This window comes from Diachasma alloeum, unplaced genomic scaffold (genome assembly GCF_001412515.2).
Source record: "Diachasma alloeum isolate Michigan unplaced genomic scaffold, Dall2.0 Dall_scaffold_00812, whole genome shotgun sequence".
NCBI lineage: Eukaryota > Metazoa > Arthropoda > Insecta > Hymenoptera > Braconidae > Diachasma > Diachasma alloeum.
Genome location: NW_021680942.1, coordinates 135687 through 154553, shown reverse-complemented (window position 1 = coordinate 154553; position 18867 = coordinate 135687). Strand labels below are relative to the sequence as shown.

Sequence of the window (18867 nt, the reverse complement as noted above, 5' to 3'; positions counted from 1 at the left end):
TAATTGGTTACCCACTCCAGAGGAATTGGAAGGAATCGATTCTTTGGGTGATAGGGAAGATAGTGATTATTCGGACCCAGATCCCGAAGAAATTCCCGATGAAGAATCAGATATAGGCAGTTGTGTAGATGATGAAGAGCATTGTGATGATTTTTTCCTTGGGTAAAATAAATCAACAAAGTGGGCAAAATTACCATCTGCTGAAGGAAGAAAGAGGACTCAGAATAGCTTCACCGAGGTACCTGGTCTGAGAGGATCAGCGCGTGATTGTTCAACAGAATTGGAGCGCTGGGAGCTCTATTTTACAGAAGAATTATTGAACAAAATCCTCTTACACACTAACGAAAAACTCAAGGGATTTCGTGAGAAATATAAAAGAGAGCGGGATTGCCTTCAGACCAACGTGCGAGAAATTAGAGGCTTATTTGGTATTCTGTATATAAATGGGATTCTGAAGATGGCTCACACGAGTGTATCCACCATGTGGGCTAAGGATGGAACACATTCAATGGAGTGTTTAAAGTCATGATAAGATTGTAAAATAATGCGTAGAAATGACATTTGGGAATCGATGCGGATTACAAAGTGAAGAAGCTCTCAACTCCGAATTACCTTTAATTTTGGTAGTGATTTTATGGCCTATCGATTCCCATAAGTCCTGATTTTTAATAGTGAAATCGGTAGATTTTACAGGGTCTACTCGTTATATTGTTCAGAATTGAGTCTGACTTCGACTTCGAATTCTAGATACACCTAACCTAGACTGTGAACTCATTTTCGACTTGGATACAGATCTGAACTTTCACTTGAAACTTAACCTGAACTTCCACACAATCCCAGACTTCGACTTCGAATTCTAGATACACTTAGACTTAGCCTTTGAGTTCATGTTTGACGTGAATACACACTGGAACTTCCACTCGTATTCTATCCTGAACTTCGTCCCAATTCTCGCCTTCGACTTCAACCTGAACTTCGAGTTCTAGATCAACCTAAACCTAGACCTTGACCTTAAGTTCAACATGGACACGAACCTTAACGTTGTCTTGAAAAATGACCTGAACTTCAACCCAATTCTAGACTTCGACTTTGACCTGGACTGCGGCTTCGAGTTCTAGATACACCTAGATCTACACTTTGACCTTAAGTTCGACGTGGACACAAACCTAAACTTCCATTCAAATCCTGACCTAAACTTCGACTTAATTCTCGACTTCGAACTGGACTTCCACCTCGACTTCGACTTGGACTTGGACCTCGACTTCGACTTCGACCTCGACTTGGACTTGGACCTTGACTTCAACTTGGACCTCGACTTCGACGTGGACCTCGTCTTCGATCTCGACTTCGACATCGATCTTGACTTGGACCTCGACTTCGACTTGGACTTGGACTTGGACCTCGACTTCGACCTCGACGTGGACCTTGACTTCAACTTGGACCTCGACTTCGACTTGGATCTCGTCTTCGACCTCGACTTCGTCCTCGACTTCTACTTGGACTTGGACCTCGACTCCGAGCTCGACTCGGACCTCGACTTCGACCTCAATTTCGACTACGACTTCGACCTAGCCTTCGACTTCCACCTCGACTTCGACTTGGACTTGGACCTCGACTTCCATCTCGACTTGGACTTGGACTTCGACTTGGACCTCGACTTTGACTTGGATATCGACTTTGACCTCGACTACGACCTAGACTTTGACTTCCGCTCGACTTTGACTTAGACTTGGACCTCGACTTCGATCGCAACTTCAACTTCGACCTCAACTTCGACTTCGACTTCGGCTTCGATCTAGACTACGACTTAGAGTTTTGGATACACTTAGACCTAGACTTCGACTTTCAGTTCGACGTGACACAGACCTAAACTTTCATTCGAACCCTAACCTGAACTTCGGCCTAATCTCAACTTCGACTTCGACCTCGACTTCAACTTCGAGATTTCTATGGACCTAACCCTATGCCTCAACCTAAACTTGAACATGTCAGTGTAGATAAAACTGTTTCACAGTACCGTCACAAGATTCCTTGATCACTGAGGAGGTAAACATTATTTGATAATTGTAACTCCTCCGAAATCTGACGAAATGCTCTTCGTTGAAATTCTTCGGAACTCGGACGGGCTACCACGGGGTTTCGATGTTTGTGCAGAAGCAATATGGTCTCTAATTTTGCATCTTGTAACGGCTCTGAGTGTCGCATTGCAATGTACACAGTACACATCACTGACATTTACGGTGAATGTATTTTCATCAACGTTGAGGCCCTGTATCATATCATGCCATCTTTCCCGCAATGGTCGAGCAGTTGGTGTCATCTTGGAAACGTGCAAGGTACGATATTATGGAATCGAGATTATCAATAGATGGTGAGGGAAATTGGAGATAGGTTAGTGGGACGCGGATGTTCTAGCAAGCAGGAACAGGATTCTAGGAAGAAATTCAACAATAAATGGTGGCAATATGAATATAGAATTCTTCACATTAGCTAAAACCATGATGCAAGGAATTGAATATAGAAATTGTTGACCGATCCCTCTCTCACACCCATCACAAATTATTTTTGTCCTAGAAAAAGGAAAAGATCCTCCGCCTCGTCTCCCGGAAGCAACTCCTCGCCTAGTCCTAATTCCAGTCCTGAGAATAATCCTACAAAAAAACTTATACTCTGTCCAATACCCCTGAAGTATCCCATTCTGAATCTGAACGAGAAAATTATTTCTCCTCTGATTCTGTTGACATGGCTCCTACTTCACATAAAGAAGTGATGAATGAGATTCTCGCTCATCTCACACGAATAGAAGTAAATCATGAGAACTCACATAAGCATCTCACCGAGCTGATCGAATCCACCTCAAAGGACCATATCGCAAGTCTCGCTGTATTGAGGACGGAGATGGAAACTCAAAAACATGACTTCCAAGCTACCTGTCACCAGATAGACTCAAAAATAAGTAACATAGAAAACACATTCACCTCCAAAATTAACTCCATGTAAGGACGCATTGACAAGGAATTATTGGAGTCAAGTCAAGCTCTTCAGGATCTGAGAAACTCTCAAACAAATACCAATCCTAACCTCGCAGCTGCGCTGCTCCAGACAGTTGATAAGCTCAAGAAGGATGCCAAAAGGAAGAAGATTATTATCACAGGCCTTGACTGTAACTACGAAAATATAAAAAATTTCGCTACTGGTTTTCTCAATTCTACATTCAATGCAGGTAGCGCTGACAGAGAGCTGACAAAAGAACTCGAATTGTTGTCAGTCTGGTCAGTGAAATTTCAAAACACTCAATTCTTCACTCCAAAAGAGACAAACTAAAGGGCAAAAGTATTTACATTGACTCAGATCTGACAACTCGTGAAAGTGAAATTATGAGATGCCTCAGAATTATCGCCAAGGGTCTTCGTCCAAAACATGATGTGAAACTGAAGCACCTCCGGATTTTTGTCGATAATGTCTTGCACTCCCTCAACCTGGAGAAGAATATCCTGATTCCAGTGAAAAAACCACCTCCCGATATTTCTCCTAACCAACAACCTATACAATCCTTCGCACCAAATGGTATCGTGCAAGCTGCCGTCTCCCCTGCCCCTCAACACGCCCAAAAAAACTAAAAACATCTGCTCCATCACTGAAGCTGCTCTTTTGGAATCTCTCCGGATTTGTGAATTTGGCTGACCATGACAACTTGGCAGCATTTGACATCATTTGCCTCTCGGAAACCATGCTGGAGAAGACTCAACCTGAAAGACTGCCGATCGACCTTCGAGACTACAGTGACTACTGGAGTACGGCCACGAGAGAAGCAGATAGAGGGAGAACGACTGGGGGACTCCATACACTAATTAAAAAGAAATTTTCTCATGAATGCATATTTGTAAGTAACTTTTGGATTTTCTTGAAAGTCGATACTGATTTTGGTTCTATCATTGTAGGGAATATTTACTTGCATCCAAAAAATATTAATATTCCGACGTTTCTCAAAGATCTACAAGAAATAATTGATAACTGTGATTCATTCTACAATACTGATTATATTTTTATTAGGGGGGGATCTGAACGCTAAATTAGGTAAATCATTTTTAAATTATACACCTGAGGAACTTTTTGAGGAAACTAGTTTTGATCCTGAATGTGTTCTGGCTGATCCAGGCTCCAATAGTAGAGGTGATATTGTTGCAGATTTGATGAGATCAAATGGTTTCACTTTAATATCGCAAATCATAATGGGTCTAGCACAATTGATCTTGTCTGGGTGAGAGCAGTAGGTATTGATGCCATTGATGACTTTCTGGTGGAACCGAGGGCGACAAGGTCTGAACACTTTCCAATTCTGAACACTTTCCAATCTGATACTTGGGGGACATGGGAATGCTGAAGATCCCAGTCCTTATTCTGAAACCCGAAATGATTCTAATGCGTTCACACCAAAATGGCTGCCAGATGAAGCCGATAGGATATAGGATTTTTGTAAATATATGTACATTTCTAAACCTATGAGCGTTGACTTCCAAAATGCTCCTGTTGACTTTTTCCACCAGAATTTCATTAGTGCTGTTCTAAAAGCCTCAAAGAATGCTGAACTTAGTTTTACCAAAACTCAGGGTTTACAAAATTTGAAATTCCACAGGCCTAATAAGCCGTGGTTTAATAAAAAATGTAGGGAGCTTCGTAAGGCCTATATAGGAAGCGTCAACTCATGTTTCAAAATTAATTTCTGTGATGAAAGGAGACATATTTACTGTAAGTTAAAGAAAGAATATAAGACATATGTTGAGGAATGTATGAGAGAGTACTTCAAACAGATGAGGTTGGATTTTGAGAATGTTCGTAATGGAAAACAATTCTGGCAAGCCGTCAAACTATACAGACGGCATATTTTCTCGCATAATCCGTTGGGTCCTGATGTATGGAATATTTTCTACAGAAATATCCACCTCCCCTGTGTATTACTTGAAATCGATTTCCCCATCCATGTTGTAAATGAGCTTGACAATGAAATTACTGTTGCTGAAGCTACGAGAGCCATAAATATGACAAAAAATGGAAAAGCTCCAGGCCACGATCAGATCTCAAACGACTTTTTTAAATCCCTTCCGGATAATTGGGTGCTTTATCTGTGTTGTACTTTTAATAAAAATTTTGATTCTGGAGTCAGTCCCAATGATTGGTCAAAAGTAGCTCTGTCAATGATACACAAAAAAGGTGATACATCGGACCCGACGAATTATCATGGTATTGCTCTCGTCAATTGTACTGCAAAAATATTCACTTCAATCTTCAAAGCCAGACTTGAGCGATGGGCTGAGGCAAACCGAAAATTGCCAAAATCTCAATTTGGTTTTCGTTCTAGGAGAAGCTGCACGGACGCCATCTTCACACTTATATCGACTATCCAACAACAAATGAGAATAAAGAACTCCGAGGTATTTGGTATTCTCGTGGATTTCAAAAGAGCCTTTGATTACTCCATTTCCCATGACAAACTTTGGTCTATGTTATTGGGGATAGGAGTCAGCTCAAAAGTCGTCAGAATTATCAAAGCCATATATAACCAGGCCCGTGTACAGGTGAGATGCAGTGTTGGACTCTCTGATGAGTTTGAAGTTTCTGAAGGAGTACTACAGGGAGAATCCCTAAGTGCCTTAATCTTTATACTCTATATTTGAGACTTCGAGTCCTCCCTAAGAAACAGTGGCTTCGAGGGTCCCAATATTGATGGTATAAATGATTTGCTTCTGGTCCTATTTGCCGATGATACTGTGCTCCTTTCAAGAAATAGACCTCAATTTTCAAAACTTCTAGTAGCTCTTGAAGAATACTGTGCCCAAAAAGGTCTTGAAATCAACACGAGTAAAACAAAGGTTTTAATCTTCAAAGAAAGAGGCAACCCTAGTAGGCTTAAGGAAATGTCGTTTAAACTCTATGGACAAACTCTGGACATTGTAAAGTCCTTTAATTACTTAGGTGTTATAATTAACTGAACAGCCCATTCAAACTCGTCGCTACTTTCAGTTGTTGGTAAGTCCAAGATCGCCTCTTTCTCCGTTCTCTCTATTATCTACAGATCTCGATCTAACTTATGGGATTCAATTCTCGCCCTTTTTAATAGTAGAGTCTGTAATGATTTTTCCATAGTCTCAACAAATACTCAATAAACCCTAACCCAAAATTCTCGATTATCCTAACACGGCTAAATCATTACCTTCGGTCCAGTGTTGGGCATATTGAATTACAAAAGTAATCGAAATACCGAAAAATGCTGGAATATATTGATAATCTAACATTTTTAGGACTAAACAAATGAAATCCAATTTTATTTTCTTATTGATATGAAGTGAAATTTCTAATTATTGCTGATGACTAGGAATTATCCCATTCATGATCGAAAATCCGGGTGGTGTCTAAAAATTGTGTATTTTTATGAATTACTCTTGATGAGCTGTATTTTTCATCTGAAATACCTGAATACACTTTATAATTCAACATGATAATTTAGGATTGAAAAATATCAACTATAATTCGAGACGACCCTTGAAAATTAGAATTGACAAATTTTCATTTGAATTTTCAAGATACGATTATGGAACATAATTTCCACTTCATCATTTCGGCATTGAGTGGAAGGATTTCAAGTGTATTTTCCCTCCAGTATCTTGAATTACAAAATGGAATAGGTACTTTGGAATTTGAAATTTAAAATACAGTATGCAACAACTAATTTGTATTTTTAAAAATCCAGTACAAATTACAGTATAGAATATGCATTCTAATAATTCAAGGACGGATCATTCACTGCAAATGGTCACGATAATATATTATAGTTATTTGACCAACACGGTGAAAAATATTTGTCAAGAGTTAACAATGTGTTGTTGAATTTTGAAAACTAGTTGCTAGATTTACGAAATCTTGATTTAACGATCGTATTTATGAACTACAAATATATATTAAACATTAAGGCGATATTATCGGTCATGACCGTAGATGTTATACGGTTTGTCATTTCATCTAGGGAGCGGTATGCTCTATGCTTCTCAATACCCCATATACTGAGTTTGCTAATTCAACTCTACTAAGAAACACAAGTGGAAAATTAGTAGAATTAGAAAAGTTATACCTACGTGATCACAAGCTCAGTAGTCAATCTAATCGAGAACTCAAGGAGTCTCAACCATAGTACGGAGCTCATTAGTTTCAGTGCCTATGAACTTACATGGAAAACGTCGTGAACGCTGAGCTATCCGCTTTGTCCAACTATTTGATAAAAATTTTGACAACTAGGGTAACCTGGCCAATAGATGGACGGATCTCTTACAAATATTACATTATATCATTTTCATATTTTTAGATATATATAAAAATATAAAAATATACAAATGTAATTTTTTTCATTTTTGTCCATCAGTTTTTCATTAATTATTCGCATTTATTTAGCTTGGTGATGGAAGGTTCTTTATGAGGATTTTTTTTTTACTAACAAAAACGTTCTCATTGTAGCGCCTCGCTACATCCTACCTGAGGAGACAGCCTGACGTCACCCTCAGGCATTTAGTATTTCGTTGCTGTCCTCTCACGGATATACCAACACAATAATAGAGGATTACATTTCGCGCCTCTACCGAATTATTCTATCATGGCGTCCTATCGCACAGGAGCCGTTGGCAGTTGATCAGCATCCGTTGTATCGAGCGCAACTGAGTTATCAAATCAATATTCATTGCACTTGTTGAGACTGACGCTTCGGCGCATAAATATATTACTAAATTGTTTATTCGTTTAGTAGTGATTTGTTACTCCCGACCATCGCAAATCCTACATCATGACATTTTTTTCTCCTTAGCGAGGCGCGGGGGGGGGGGGGGGGGGCGAATTCTGTGTTATTGAAAGGTTTCAATATAGTTATTTTACGTCGGAATAATGTACAGATTAATAATAAAAGGAGAGAATGGGAGATACAGCTCAAAGACTCAATAGATAGACGTACACTTTAGCATTGACAAGACCACCATGGTATATTTCTGTTCTCTGGAAAAATATATTTTCTCCAATACCTAATGTGAATCAATCGAGAAAAAACCATCATTGCATAGTGATATATTGGTTTCCTCATTGGAATATTCATTGGAATACCTCATTGGAATAATAGAGGGGAGAGGGGGACCTTTGTTGGTCGCGCGCTAAAGCGCGCTCCCATTTTGGGTGCGACTGATTGATACGCGTGGTACGATAGTGTAAAACCCAATTGGCGTGACCCTTGACGGGTCGAACCAACAACTTCCCGGGTTTTCTGTCATTATTCTACGTATGATAATTGACATATGACCGTTTGAAAAGAACAATATACAATCGCAAAAAAATTTCAAATAGAAATCTGAATTATCGACAAATTTTTCAGTTTCCATTTGTGAATGATAAAAAGAAGATTTTTGGAAGTAATTGAAGAAAATCATGAACTCTTTTTTATCATAAGCGTTCCATCTAAAATTTCCATGAGGTTGAGAAATTGTTGGTTATTTTTTTTATCTTGAAATTTTTTTTGTGGGGAAACTCAAAAACCACTGGATCAATATAAGCCAAAATCTAATCCGGTGTAAGTTATATGGAGACGTATCGATTGATAAAAAAGAAAGTCAAATCGTACTATTCGTTTACGAGAGATCGTGAACCAAAATTTTGACCACGTAACATAGCTAGCCACACACACATACACACACACACACACACACACAGATAGACATCTTATTTAAAACCGTCGGGAAACATCAGAAAGACTTTGAAACGTAGAGATATGATGGAAAATCGATTTTTCATTTTTAGCGGCCTTACAATAACTTCCCTATTTGGGAAGTTAATAAATAGTAGTTTTCATCTAATTCTTCATACAATATTCAATAAACGATGAAACCGTTTATCTATTGGTCAACTTCTAGCTATTGGTCATGTTACCCTAGTTATTGAAATTTGACAAGAGATTTATTTAATAAAAATAATTCTAAAAATAGATATGTTTATTCCGAATGACAAAATCATTTATTTGAAATTAATATATTCTGTATTTCATATGGCCGATCCTGTTAGTAAAAAGTCTAATGGGAAAAGTTTATCATGAACATGAAAAAATTCGGAAAGGAATATTATTTCAAATATTTCAAATATTATTTCAAATTTCGCGCCTCGTGTGACATTTGTTTGAGCCACTTGGTGGCGTTCTGATTGACCGCTTGGGGGTCATCCTCTCTCGAGTTTGTTTATATTACCCACAGCTGAGCAAGCCGGTATGTGTTCATTGTGCTGTTGTTGGAGTGACTGAAGAATTCATCACATCTTCAACAACGTCTGTGTCTGGAGAGCACTCTGGAGTGTCCAAAAATTAAGGGAATCAGTTCATGTTATTATTTTTGAGATTCAGAGAACACAGTTTATTACGTTCAAGTCAATCAGCGAGCAGAATTCCATTTATTCCCAATTTCCTTGTCAGTGATTTTTGTGAATATGTAGTTCCAAGGAAAAAAGGATTGTCTTTTTCTTCCAATAGAATTCAATTGAATAGATAAAATGATCCATGGAAAGAGAAGAGTTCACATTTTAGGCTGTTTTATGTGCAAAACAGTAATATAGTGTTAGAAACGATCGAATTGGTCTCACTGAGTTTATTTACGTCGCCATAGTAGTCTCACTCAGCTGATGTTCCAATGCTAGTGCGAGTGCAACGACAACAGCCTTGAGACTCTCATCTCTCGTCTTCTTGGTTTGAATTGGAATGGAAGGAGTACCATTCTGCGAGATAAATGCAAATGTGTGAATTCCCGAACGATTACACCATAAAATTGTTACGTTCAAGGTAGTAATCATTATTCACTCCAATTCATGATTTATAAGAGAGACAACAGAACAAGAGTGAATTTAGAATCCAATTCCCTACGATATAATTATTCTACCATATTTCGATGATGGTTTCTCAGAGGAAAATTACCAAAAGCAATAAGAAGGTTGAAAAGATGAGGACGGATAGTACCAGTGACGATTCGGGCAATGCTGATGAAATGACTAATATGACCAATTCTTCTGAGGAAAATTCTCGACTTGAGGATGGAGGAAGCACTGATGGATAGGAAGAGGAAGAAGATGATGAAGAAGAGGAAAAAGGAAAAGGAGGAGGCAGAGAAGGAGAGCAGGCAGAAGACGAAGAGGCAGCTCCTGAGCCGTTGGTACAACGAACTTCGTCAGTTGAAATAATTCGTGAGATTTTCCCCACACAGAAAAAGAGTACTAAGAAGCAGAAGAAAAGGGTCAAACATAAACAAATCTGTGAGAAAAAATTATGGCTTGATGGTCGCTATTATGAAGTCAACTATGAAAAATCAATCGTGAAACATCTTCGTGAAACATCTGGAGGTACGTCAAACTCAAAACAAACAATTCAATTTAAAATAATTCCATCAATTAATTTAATCACTCAGTAATATTTCCAATTTGTGTCAGGAAATATTGAGTCTCAGAAATATAGGAATTTTCATAAGAGCACTGATCAATTTGGTAACTACTCCAGCGATAACTCAGCAGCGAGTGGAGAAACGTAATGAGCTGATTTTTTCATCTCACACATTGGGTAGCAACGATCGGGAAATATTCAATAATTTTTTAGGTCTTGTGTTATTGCTCATGACAATTATTCATTATTAATTGCCCCCAGCAACAAAAGAAAGGGCTCATGATATCCTTCTAGAATCACACGTTTTTTAAATCAATTTCTAATGATCCAAATTGTCGAGTTTCACTATCAGTCTCATTAGCCTTTTTCACATCGTTATCAGATTGATATGAAAACATTGAGAAAATAATGAGCCATCAAATTCTCAGAATTGGGTCATCGAATTTTGAGACATTTTATAAAAAGTAAAGTGACGGTTTGCTCAATTCGAAGTGACAGGAGGAACGGAAAAATTTTCCATAATTTCATTGTTTTCCATATTTCACACATGAAAATGATTTTTCGTGTCACGGGACCTGAACATTAATTAACACCTCGCCATGGAAAACATATCACCCTCCCCCACGTCCTTGGCAACCTCGCATTCGACTCGGAAGGCAATCTTGCACGTGGGGGACGGTGATCTGTTTTCCAAGGCTCGGGCATGTAATGTACTATTATTGCAGCGCTCTCACCCTGAAGAATACGAAGATTATAAAAAGTATAAAGCTAAGAAAGCCGACTCTACCAGGGGGACCATCAAACGTACTACATGTAAATTTTCGCAGAAACAACTGGATAAAGATTTGACTAATTTCTTTTCCACAGGATGTGCTTCATTGAGGATAGTAGAGAACAAAAATTTTCAACACATCTTTGAATGTGAGTAAATGATATTTTATGTAGTCGATTAGTGAACTCAAAAGAGATGCAGTGATAAATTTTCATTGCTCTGGTGCGATGTAATCGGCGTTGCTTGGATTTCAATCTACAGGATTCGTCTCTATTAATCGATTCATGATACCTACTCAAAATTTCTCAAAGTCTTTGCTTTCACTAGCGAAAAAAATCACGAAAATTATTTCCGCAATGTCCTTTTATGGAGGAGCTTTCTACACTCAAAAAAAAAAAAATTCACGGAAAAATATCTCATAATTCACTTTCACTACAAAGTATAACTGGGAATATTGAAATGGTTCTTATGTTTACAGCTATGAAAATCAACGAGAGAGGCAAGAAATTGCAGATCATATCCAGATGAGAATTATCCCGAAGGATTAAGAAATAGACCAGAATAGCCCAAGGGATAATATAGATGTTGAAAAATAAGAGGTTGTGATTTTTCTACACATCTTATTGCATGAGGATTTCATCAATAAAATTTGGCGGTATAAATTCTGTGACGAGGCGATTCTTCTATGTTTATTTGTATTTATTTTATACTTTGCCCAACTACACACTGCCCCCTAAATACTAAAATGCCGCCACCGTTGGATACCCCTTCCCTCGATTTTGCCCTCATCGCCCCGCTACTCCCGCCACTGGACATCACGAAGACCTCAGCCGAAGAAAGACAACAGTTCCGGCCCTACTGGATAACCTGAAGGAGCCGTTGCTCCCCCCACAAACCACCCATACATGGGCCTCGGCAACCCACCGCCCACGACGATCCCAGCGAGACATCCCTGGATTGTGGTCATCGTCACCACTCATCCGTGTTGATTGGCCCCGATTGCTCCCGAATTACAACCCGAAGGACTTCGGCATCTGACGAACCCCCACGAATCACGGAGGAAACGAAACGACCGTCACTCGTGTAACCGCTGTCCTGGACACTGCCACGTGCGCCCCAAGAGTTGAAGAAACAGTGCAAATCCCCCGAAGTTCTGTACATTGGATTTTGCGATAGAGTGAAGAGGATTTTGGTGCCCGAGCTGATCCCGGCTCTAAATACTGTGCCCCTGGATTCTGAAGGGTGGAACGAAGGCTCAGTCGTAGGAGTTGCTGAAGGACCTGAATTCTTGGACGTCCAGGCCACAACGGGAAGTTGTGAGTACGAGTTACCCCCCTCATTTCCCCTCTTGTCACCACAATATTACCCTTCATACCCCCCAACGGTGAGCCTACACTCTTTTGTTTCTTCCCCATTTAGTCATTCTTACTATATTTAGTTCTACTAGGTACATAACGCGCGCGGTTGCGCGCGTTTACAAACAATCAGCGCTTTAGCGCTGAGAATCGGTCCGATTACAAATACCATAGAAAAACCTTGAGAAGCTATTTTCGTTTACCATAAAATATAAAAATTCAAATAGAATTAAAATTTAGAAAAAAAAATCCAAACCGCAGGAAGAGGATGACATGACTATCATATGACAGGTCATATGATGCATTCGAATTTTCAAATCTGGAAATTTCATGCTATCATCGGAAGTCAGCTGCACTCTGAAGTAACTCGATTGAGTAGATTTGTCTCGATTCAGTAGATTTCTCTCGTACAAATTCAAAATCAATTCAAATTCTCGTACATTCAAAACCAATTAAAATCTCTGTAACTTGATCTCACTCATGTAAAACTTTCATGGGCATACATCACAATATTTCCATCACTTCCAATTTATCATTCATTTTATCAATTAGTATATCATCAAATAATAAACAATTCATAAAATCAAAAATCAAAGTTATCTTCCTCATCCACAAATCATCACCATCATCATTATTATTATCCTCAACATCATCATCATAATTATCCTATCAATATCATCAATTTCTTCAATCAATCACCACATTCATCGATACAAATTGATTATTCCGCCAGCAAAGGAAAACTCTCCGGTGTGTTGATAACAATATAAACTCGAAACCTCCTTCACCTATTTGCTTCAAACCAGGTCTGAAAAAAGGAGAAGAATAAAAATCACATGAGAATATGTTTTATTCAATGGAAAAATATTTTTCCAATATTTAAGAACAATTGATCTCTAACAACATCAATTACAGCTAATTTTCATCTCTGCCCTTCTCTTTCTCATAGGGAAAAAAAAGCTGTAGAAAATGAAATCAAGCAAATCATGTTTAATTGTTAAAAATATCGTCTAACCAAGTGATACGATATCAATGAATCAAATCTCGTTTTGATGTTGGAGAATTGGAAAAATATTTGAACGTTTAAAAAAGGAGGCAATTCTACTCTACGATTCACGAGTTATTTTTTTTCCTTTCTTTTCTCTTCTCTTTACGTAGTTCACGACTACCGACTTTTTTTTTCAACTGAAATAAAGCTACCATGTATGTAAACACATATAAAACTCGATAACTTTAAGATTATTTCTTTTTTACTATACTTTTTTATTCCGTCGAAGGATTCATGTTGAAAGAAATCTACTTACATCATTTCCACCAGGAAGACAATGAAATGTCACAGTATTAATAATAAAAACCTCTTAATTTTAACACAATTTTCTCTTCTTTATTCATTAAAATACACATCGATATTTCTTCTCTCCCATAATATTCTCACCCTCCTATAATAATATCCTCACACTTTTTCCCGTGGGAATTTCTTTTCCTATTTTTCCTCGGCTAACTTCTCACAAAAACAACTGAGAGAAACTGTCACCACAATCGATTGGTATACAATCGATTATTTTCATCATTCATCGCGAAAAAAACAGATCGATTTATTTTTTCTCGATAACTGAAAAACAAATACAAAACGCCTTGTTCTTTTAATCATAAGGATTCCCTCGACACGACTAGCTTCTCCCCTTTTTCCTGCATTAGAGTCACTCCCTTTGCACGTGTACAAAAGTTGCCTGGCCTTACCCATAACCCTAGATCCAAGTAAAAGGCATTTCAAGCGTCTTACGACGACCTATCATGTGAATTAATAGAAATATAGATAGTCAGTTAATTTTATCCCTCATTTGTTCTCATTATTTGATTGCCTTAAATTCCCCTTGTAGGAAATAATAATAATTAAATATTGAAAGGTCACAATTCATTAAGTTTTTTCTTATCCTCAATTTCTTCAAGGAAAAAGTCAAAGAAAAAAAAGTGGAAGAAAGGGTGTATTTATGACGAAAACTTTTACGAATTAATTCTCAACGAAATCACTTGCATAGAAAACCAAAATGTGCGGGCCTAAGTGGATAACAATCAATCTTTCCCCACAGAAGAACACGAGGTCTATCCAGCTCAGCCGGGGATTGATCTTGACGAGGATGATAATGAAGAGATCTCAAAGGAGTGGACAGTCCAAAATTTACACGAAGAACATCAACTCCCTGCTCATTTACCCCTCCAGTTACGCGGTGCGGATCATACTCTAAGTTTGTCTGCCACTACAGATTCCGAAAAAGCGATAAAGAAAGTTCCCGAGCTATTGGAAATTCATGAGAAAGCTCTGGGAAACGTTTCGAAACTATGGAAACTCATGGGAAGCCCTAAGAAACGAGAGAAACTCACCAAAAATTGTTGGACACGCGCTACGTCGCCCCGTCAAAACAAGATGGAATTCGCTGCATAAATCCCTCCTTTAACTATTAAGTATCCAAGACAAAATCGAAGAGGTCATCAAGAAAATGAATATCGTCAACCCTCCTGACTCTTCCGATTTTGAATACATCACGATGTTCACCACATGTACGGAGTCAATTGCATCCGCAATTTCTCTTCTCGAAGGGGATCAAAAGATTTATTATGGGGAATTATCGCCAACGCTTCTTACCGCGAGACGTTAATTACAGCAAATTCTTGATTCCGCTGGATTCATTCTTTGCCATCCTCTCTTAAGAGGATTGCTGTCATTACTCGATACAAGGTTTGCGGATATGTTCAATGTTCAGAATGCTGGTGAACTCACAGCCGTAGCTGCATTTTCTTACCCGAAATTGAAGGACAAGTGGCTGACTTGCTTTTCTCGGGAGAAGAGAGAGGAAATTCTTCACCTTATTAAGCGAAAAACTCGCGAAATGTTGAGAAATGAGACTTTGGACCCCCCTGAGAATCATTTAGAAAGATAGCTGTCAGACTTCTATGATTTTGGTGAACCAGCTGAGCCAGAAGAACCCATCAGGAATCATAATACACACATCGACATTGAAGTCGAAATGATGAAATACCTTGCTGATTCAAGAACTGATATTCCAATGCTTGATAGCTATCCAATTCTTAAAAAATTATTCATCAAGTACAATACTCCTCTACCAAGTTCAGCAGCTCTGGAACGTCTTCAGCAACTCTCATGACTTGGTCCAAATTTAACCGACTCACTCCTAAATTTTTCGAGATCAGAGTATTGGGAATCGCTAATGCCATTAAAATTCAAGTATGATCTTGTTGATTCAGGTTTTTAGTATTCACCATTTTCCACATTGGTAAAGAATTACACTCATAGACAGAGATGAGACTAATTCTTATGTGAACAACATGATTTATATTTTTGATGTACAATATGGAAGATCTGTGATTAAAGATGAGGGGGGGGGAGTCAAGCGGACGCGTGGAGTTGATAAGTACCATGAGTACCAATTAAAATTACCCTGTTTCTTCTATCAACATGAATCATAATTAGTTTTTATAGCAGTAATGATTGATGTGATTTTCCGATTGTAAAGCTGTTATAAATCTTGAGATTGTTGAAAGGTAATTGATGTTGATTGTTTATGGATTATAAGTTACTGTTCTAATTCGGAATTTTCAAATTTGAAATTACTAATTACTGCTATAATCCGGAATTTTGGAATTTGAATTACCAATTACTGCTGTATTTAACAATTGTTAACTTTGAATTACCCATTATCATTGTAATCTCGTGTTCCTCAATGCAGATTACCCATTTCTTCTCCAATTCGCAACGAATAATGACAAATAATTGATTGATATTAGCATCTGCAATTCATCGATTTTTATCACTAATTCTTCCTGTAATTCGTCATTGAATGAGATGGAGTACTCAACGAACCTTCCAATTTCTATTCAGTCAGCTGTAAGTTATCATATATTATTCTATTTAGCGCCTTCTCAACCGGAATATGAAACTGTCGTTGTCATTAAGTATTTTTTCTTATAAATTTTCAAAAATCAAATAAAGTTTCATAATATATTATTGAATTAATCTATTATTGTCGTATTCCATGAACTCACGGTGCTATAATCTTAAATATCTTTTTAATTAGTTTGGTTTGAGAAATAAAATGCTAAAATATATGAAAAATCTCAGTGGAATAGTTTTAGAATATTTATCCGCCCAACACTGCTTCGGTCTCGCGATCAACCAAACCTGAAACACCAAAAACTCAACAACAAAACCGAACTCCGGGAATGGTCAGCAGCTCATCCAACCTTGCTTCGTGTATTTAGGGCGCAAGCCGATTTTTAGCAACGCGGAATCGACGGACCGCAACCCATTGCCTTAAACTAAATACTAACCGTCCCCGAAATTCGAAAAAAGAGAGACACAACAAAACCCAGAAGCTGAAACTCAGGGATGGTAATCACGAGAGTACGCGATTTACTGGGCTGCTCAGTGTGCGGATCGTGGAGAGAGGGCTGGATTCGTGGACAGGAAAACCAATAAACAAAAAAAAACCAATTCTTCATCGAGAACTCAAAATCCAATATTGAAGGGTTATTAGGGATAGAAATAATGATTAAACACAGTTTTTATAATCGTCAAAGTAATTAAGCTTTATTCAGCAATGTAACACGACAACGGTCGAGGCACAAGTGGTGCATAGTACGAGTATAATATTGAGAGGCGCAACGGCGCCGTGGCGACACAGTCTGCCACACTGTCGGTAAAGAGGGAGACTGGCGTAGGGCGCTATATTCCAACACTCCCTCCCGCCATAGGCAGTATCCTCTTTTCCTCTCCAGTCTTCTTCTCTCCTAGTATTCTTTTCTCTCCTCGTATTCTATTCTCGTTAATCACAAAATTTCTTATTCTTATTTTTGGTAACTTTATCTCGCCTCAGTATTCTTGTCAGGTAATTTCAGTTGATTTAACTCCTCAGTTTCCATCTCGCCTAATCAGTTACTTCCTAGATAAACAGAAAGAAATAATTTAGATATTTACGTTCATTATTAGATCCATCAAACGCTTGTGTGTTTCAAACGTCAATGGTTTGGTGAAAACATCAGCTAGCTGATCCCTTGAGCCAATCCAAATGATTTTTATATGATTCCTTTTAACACATTCCTTTATATAATGTAACTTGTTTTCTACAATGTGTCTTAATTTCATTCCTCCACTTGTTTCTGCACTAACAATTGCAGCTTTATTATCACACCTTAAGATCATTGGAACGGGGGGATCAACCAGTATCAGTTTTAAAGAGTTGTGCAACGACATCATTTCTCGACTCGCCTCGCTCATTGCGACATACTCAGCTTTACACGTGGAGAGTGCTACTGTTGTTTGTTTGTGAGTTCGCCAAATGATCGAATCACCAAACAGTCTAATCACAAATCCACAGGTTGTGATCGAATCTTTACAATCGGAAAAACTCGCATCAGAATAACCCTGAATGTCATTGGTCTCTCCCGAATATCTCAGACCTAAGCCCGTAGTACCTCTCAAATACCGGAAAATTCTTTTTACCATTTCCCAGTCACTTTCTTTAGGGTTTACCTGATGTCTGCTTATCACATTGACCGCATATGCAATATCTGGTCTCGTAGCACCAGCCAAATACAAAAGACTACCTACAGCCTCTCTATAAGGAATGTTTGCTTTTGTTTCTGTCCTTTCCAAAGTCCCATTATCATATTCTGTTTCTCTTAATTTTCTCTCATTATTAACTACTTGAGAAGTATTCATAGGTGTACGTTGTGGATATGCTTTATCAAAATCAAACCTACTTAATATCTTTTGAATATAGTTTTCCTGATTTAATTTGATAATCTGATTTTCTCTGTCCCGCCTAATAGTCATGCTCAAGAATTCCTTGGGTTCTCCCAGGACTGTCATTTCAAATTCGCTACATAAGTTACTCTTTACTTCAGCCAATTTATCGTTATCATTACTCGCTAATAATATATCATCTACATAAAGTAGCAGAAGTAAGAACTTGTCTTCATCTCGCCAAGTGAATAAGCAAGGTTCTAAATCCGAGTTCTGTAAACCCATACTCAAAGCTACTTCGGTGAATTTTACATTCCACCGTTTGGGACTGATACGAAGACCATAAAGTGCTTTTTCCAATTTGCACACATTTTCTTGCCTATCTCTGTCAATATGATTAGTTCCTTTTGGAATTTCCATATAAATTTCCTCATCTATTACCCCATTGACGAAAGCAGTTTTAACATCTAACTGACACACCTCTAGATTATATTTGTTTATAATCGATATAACTATTCTCACTAGAGGTAAACGAGCT

At 38.1% G+C, this 18867-nt stretch overlaps 1 protein-coding gene across 1 annotated transcript; it reads right to left on the bottom strand.

Moving 5' to 3' along the window:
- Positions 1-1190: 1190 nt before the first annotated feature.
- Positions 1191-2320, bottom strand: LOC114841554 (serine/arginine-rich splicing factor 6-like; the record flags this gene model as incomplete). The annotated part of the gene is made up of 3 exons (XM_029126575.1): positions 2240-2320; positions 1560-1687; positions 1191-1424 (listed from the first exon to the last, which is right to left on the bottom strand). Coding segments are annotated over exons 1-3 (443 nt in total), but the record flags the coding sequence as incomplete, so codon positions are not given.
- Positions 2321-18867: the final 16547 nt, after the last annotated feature.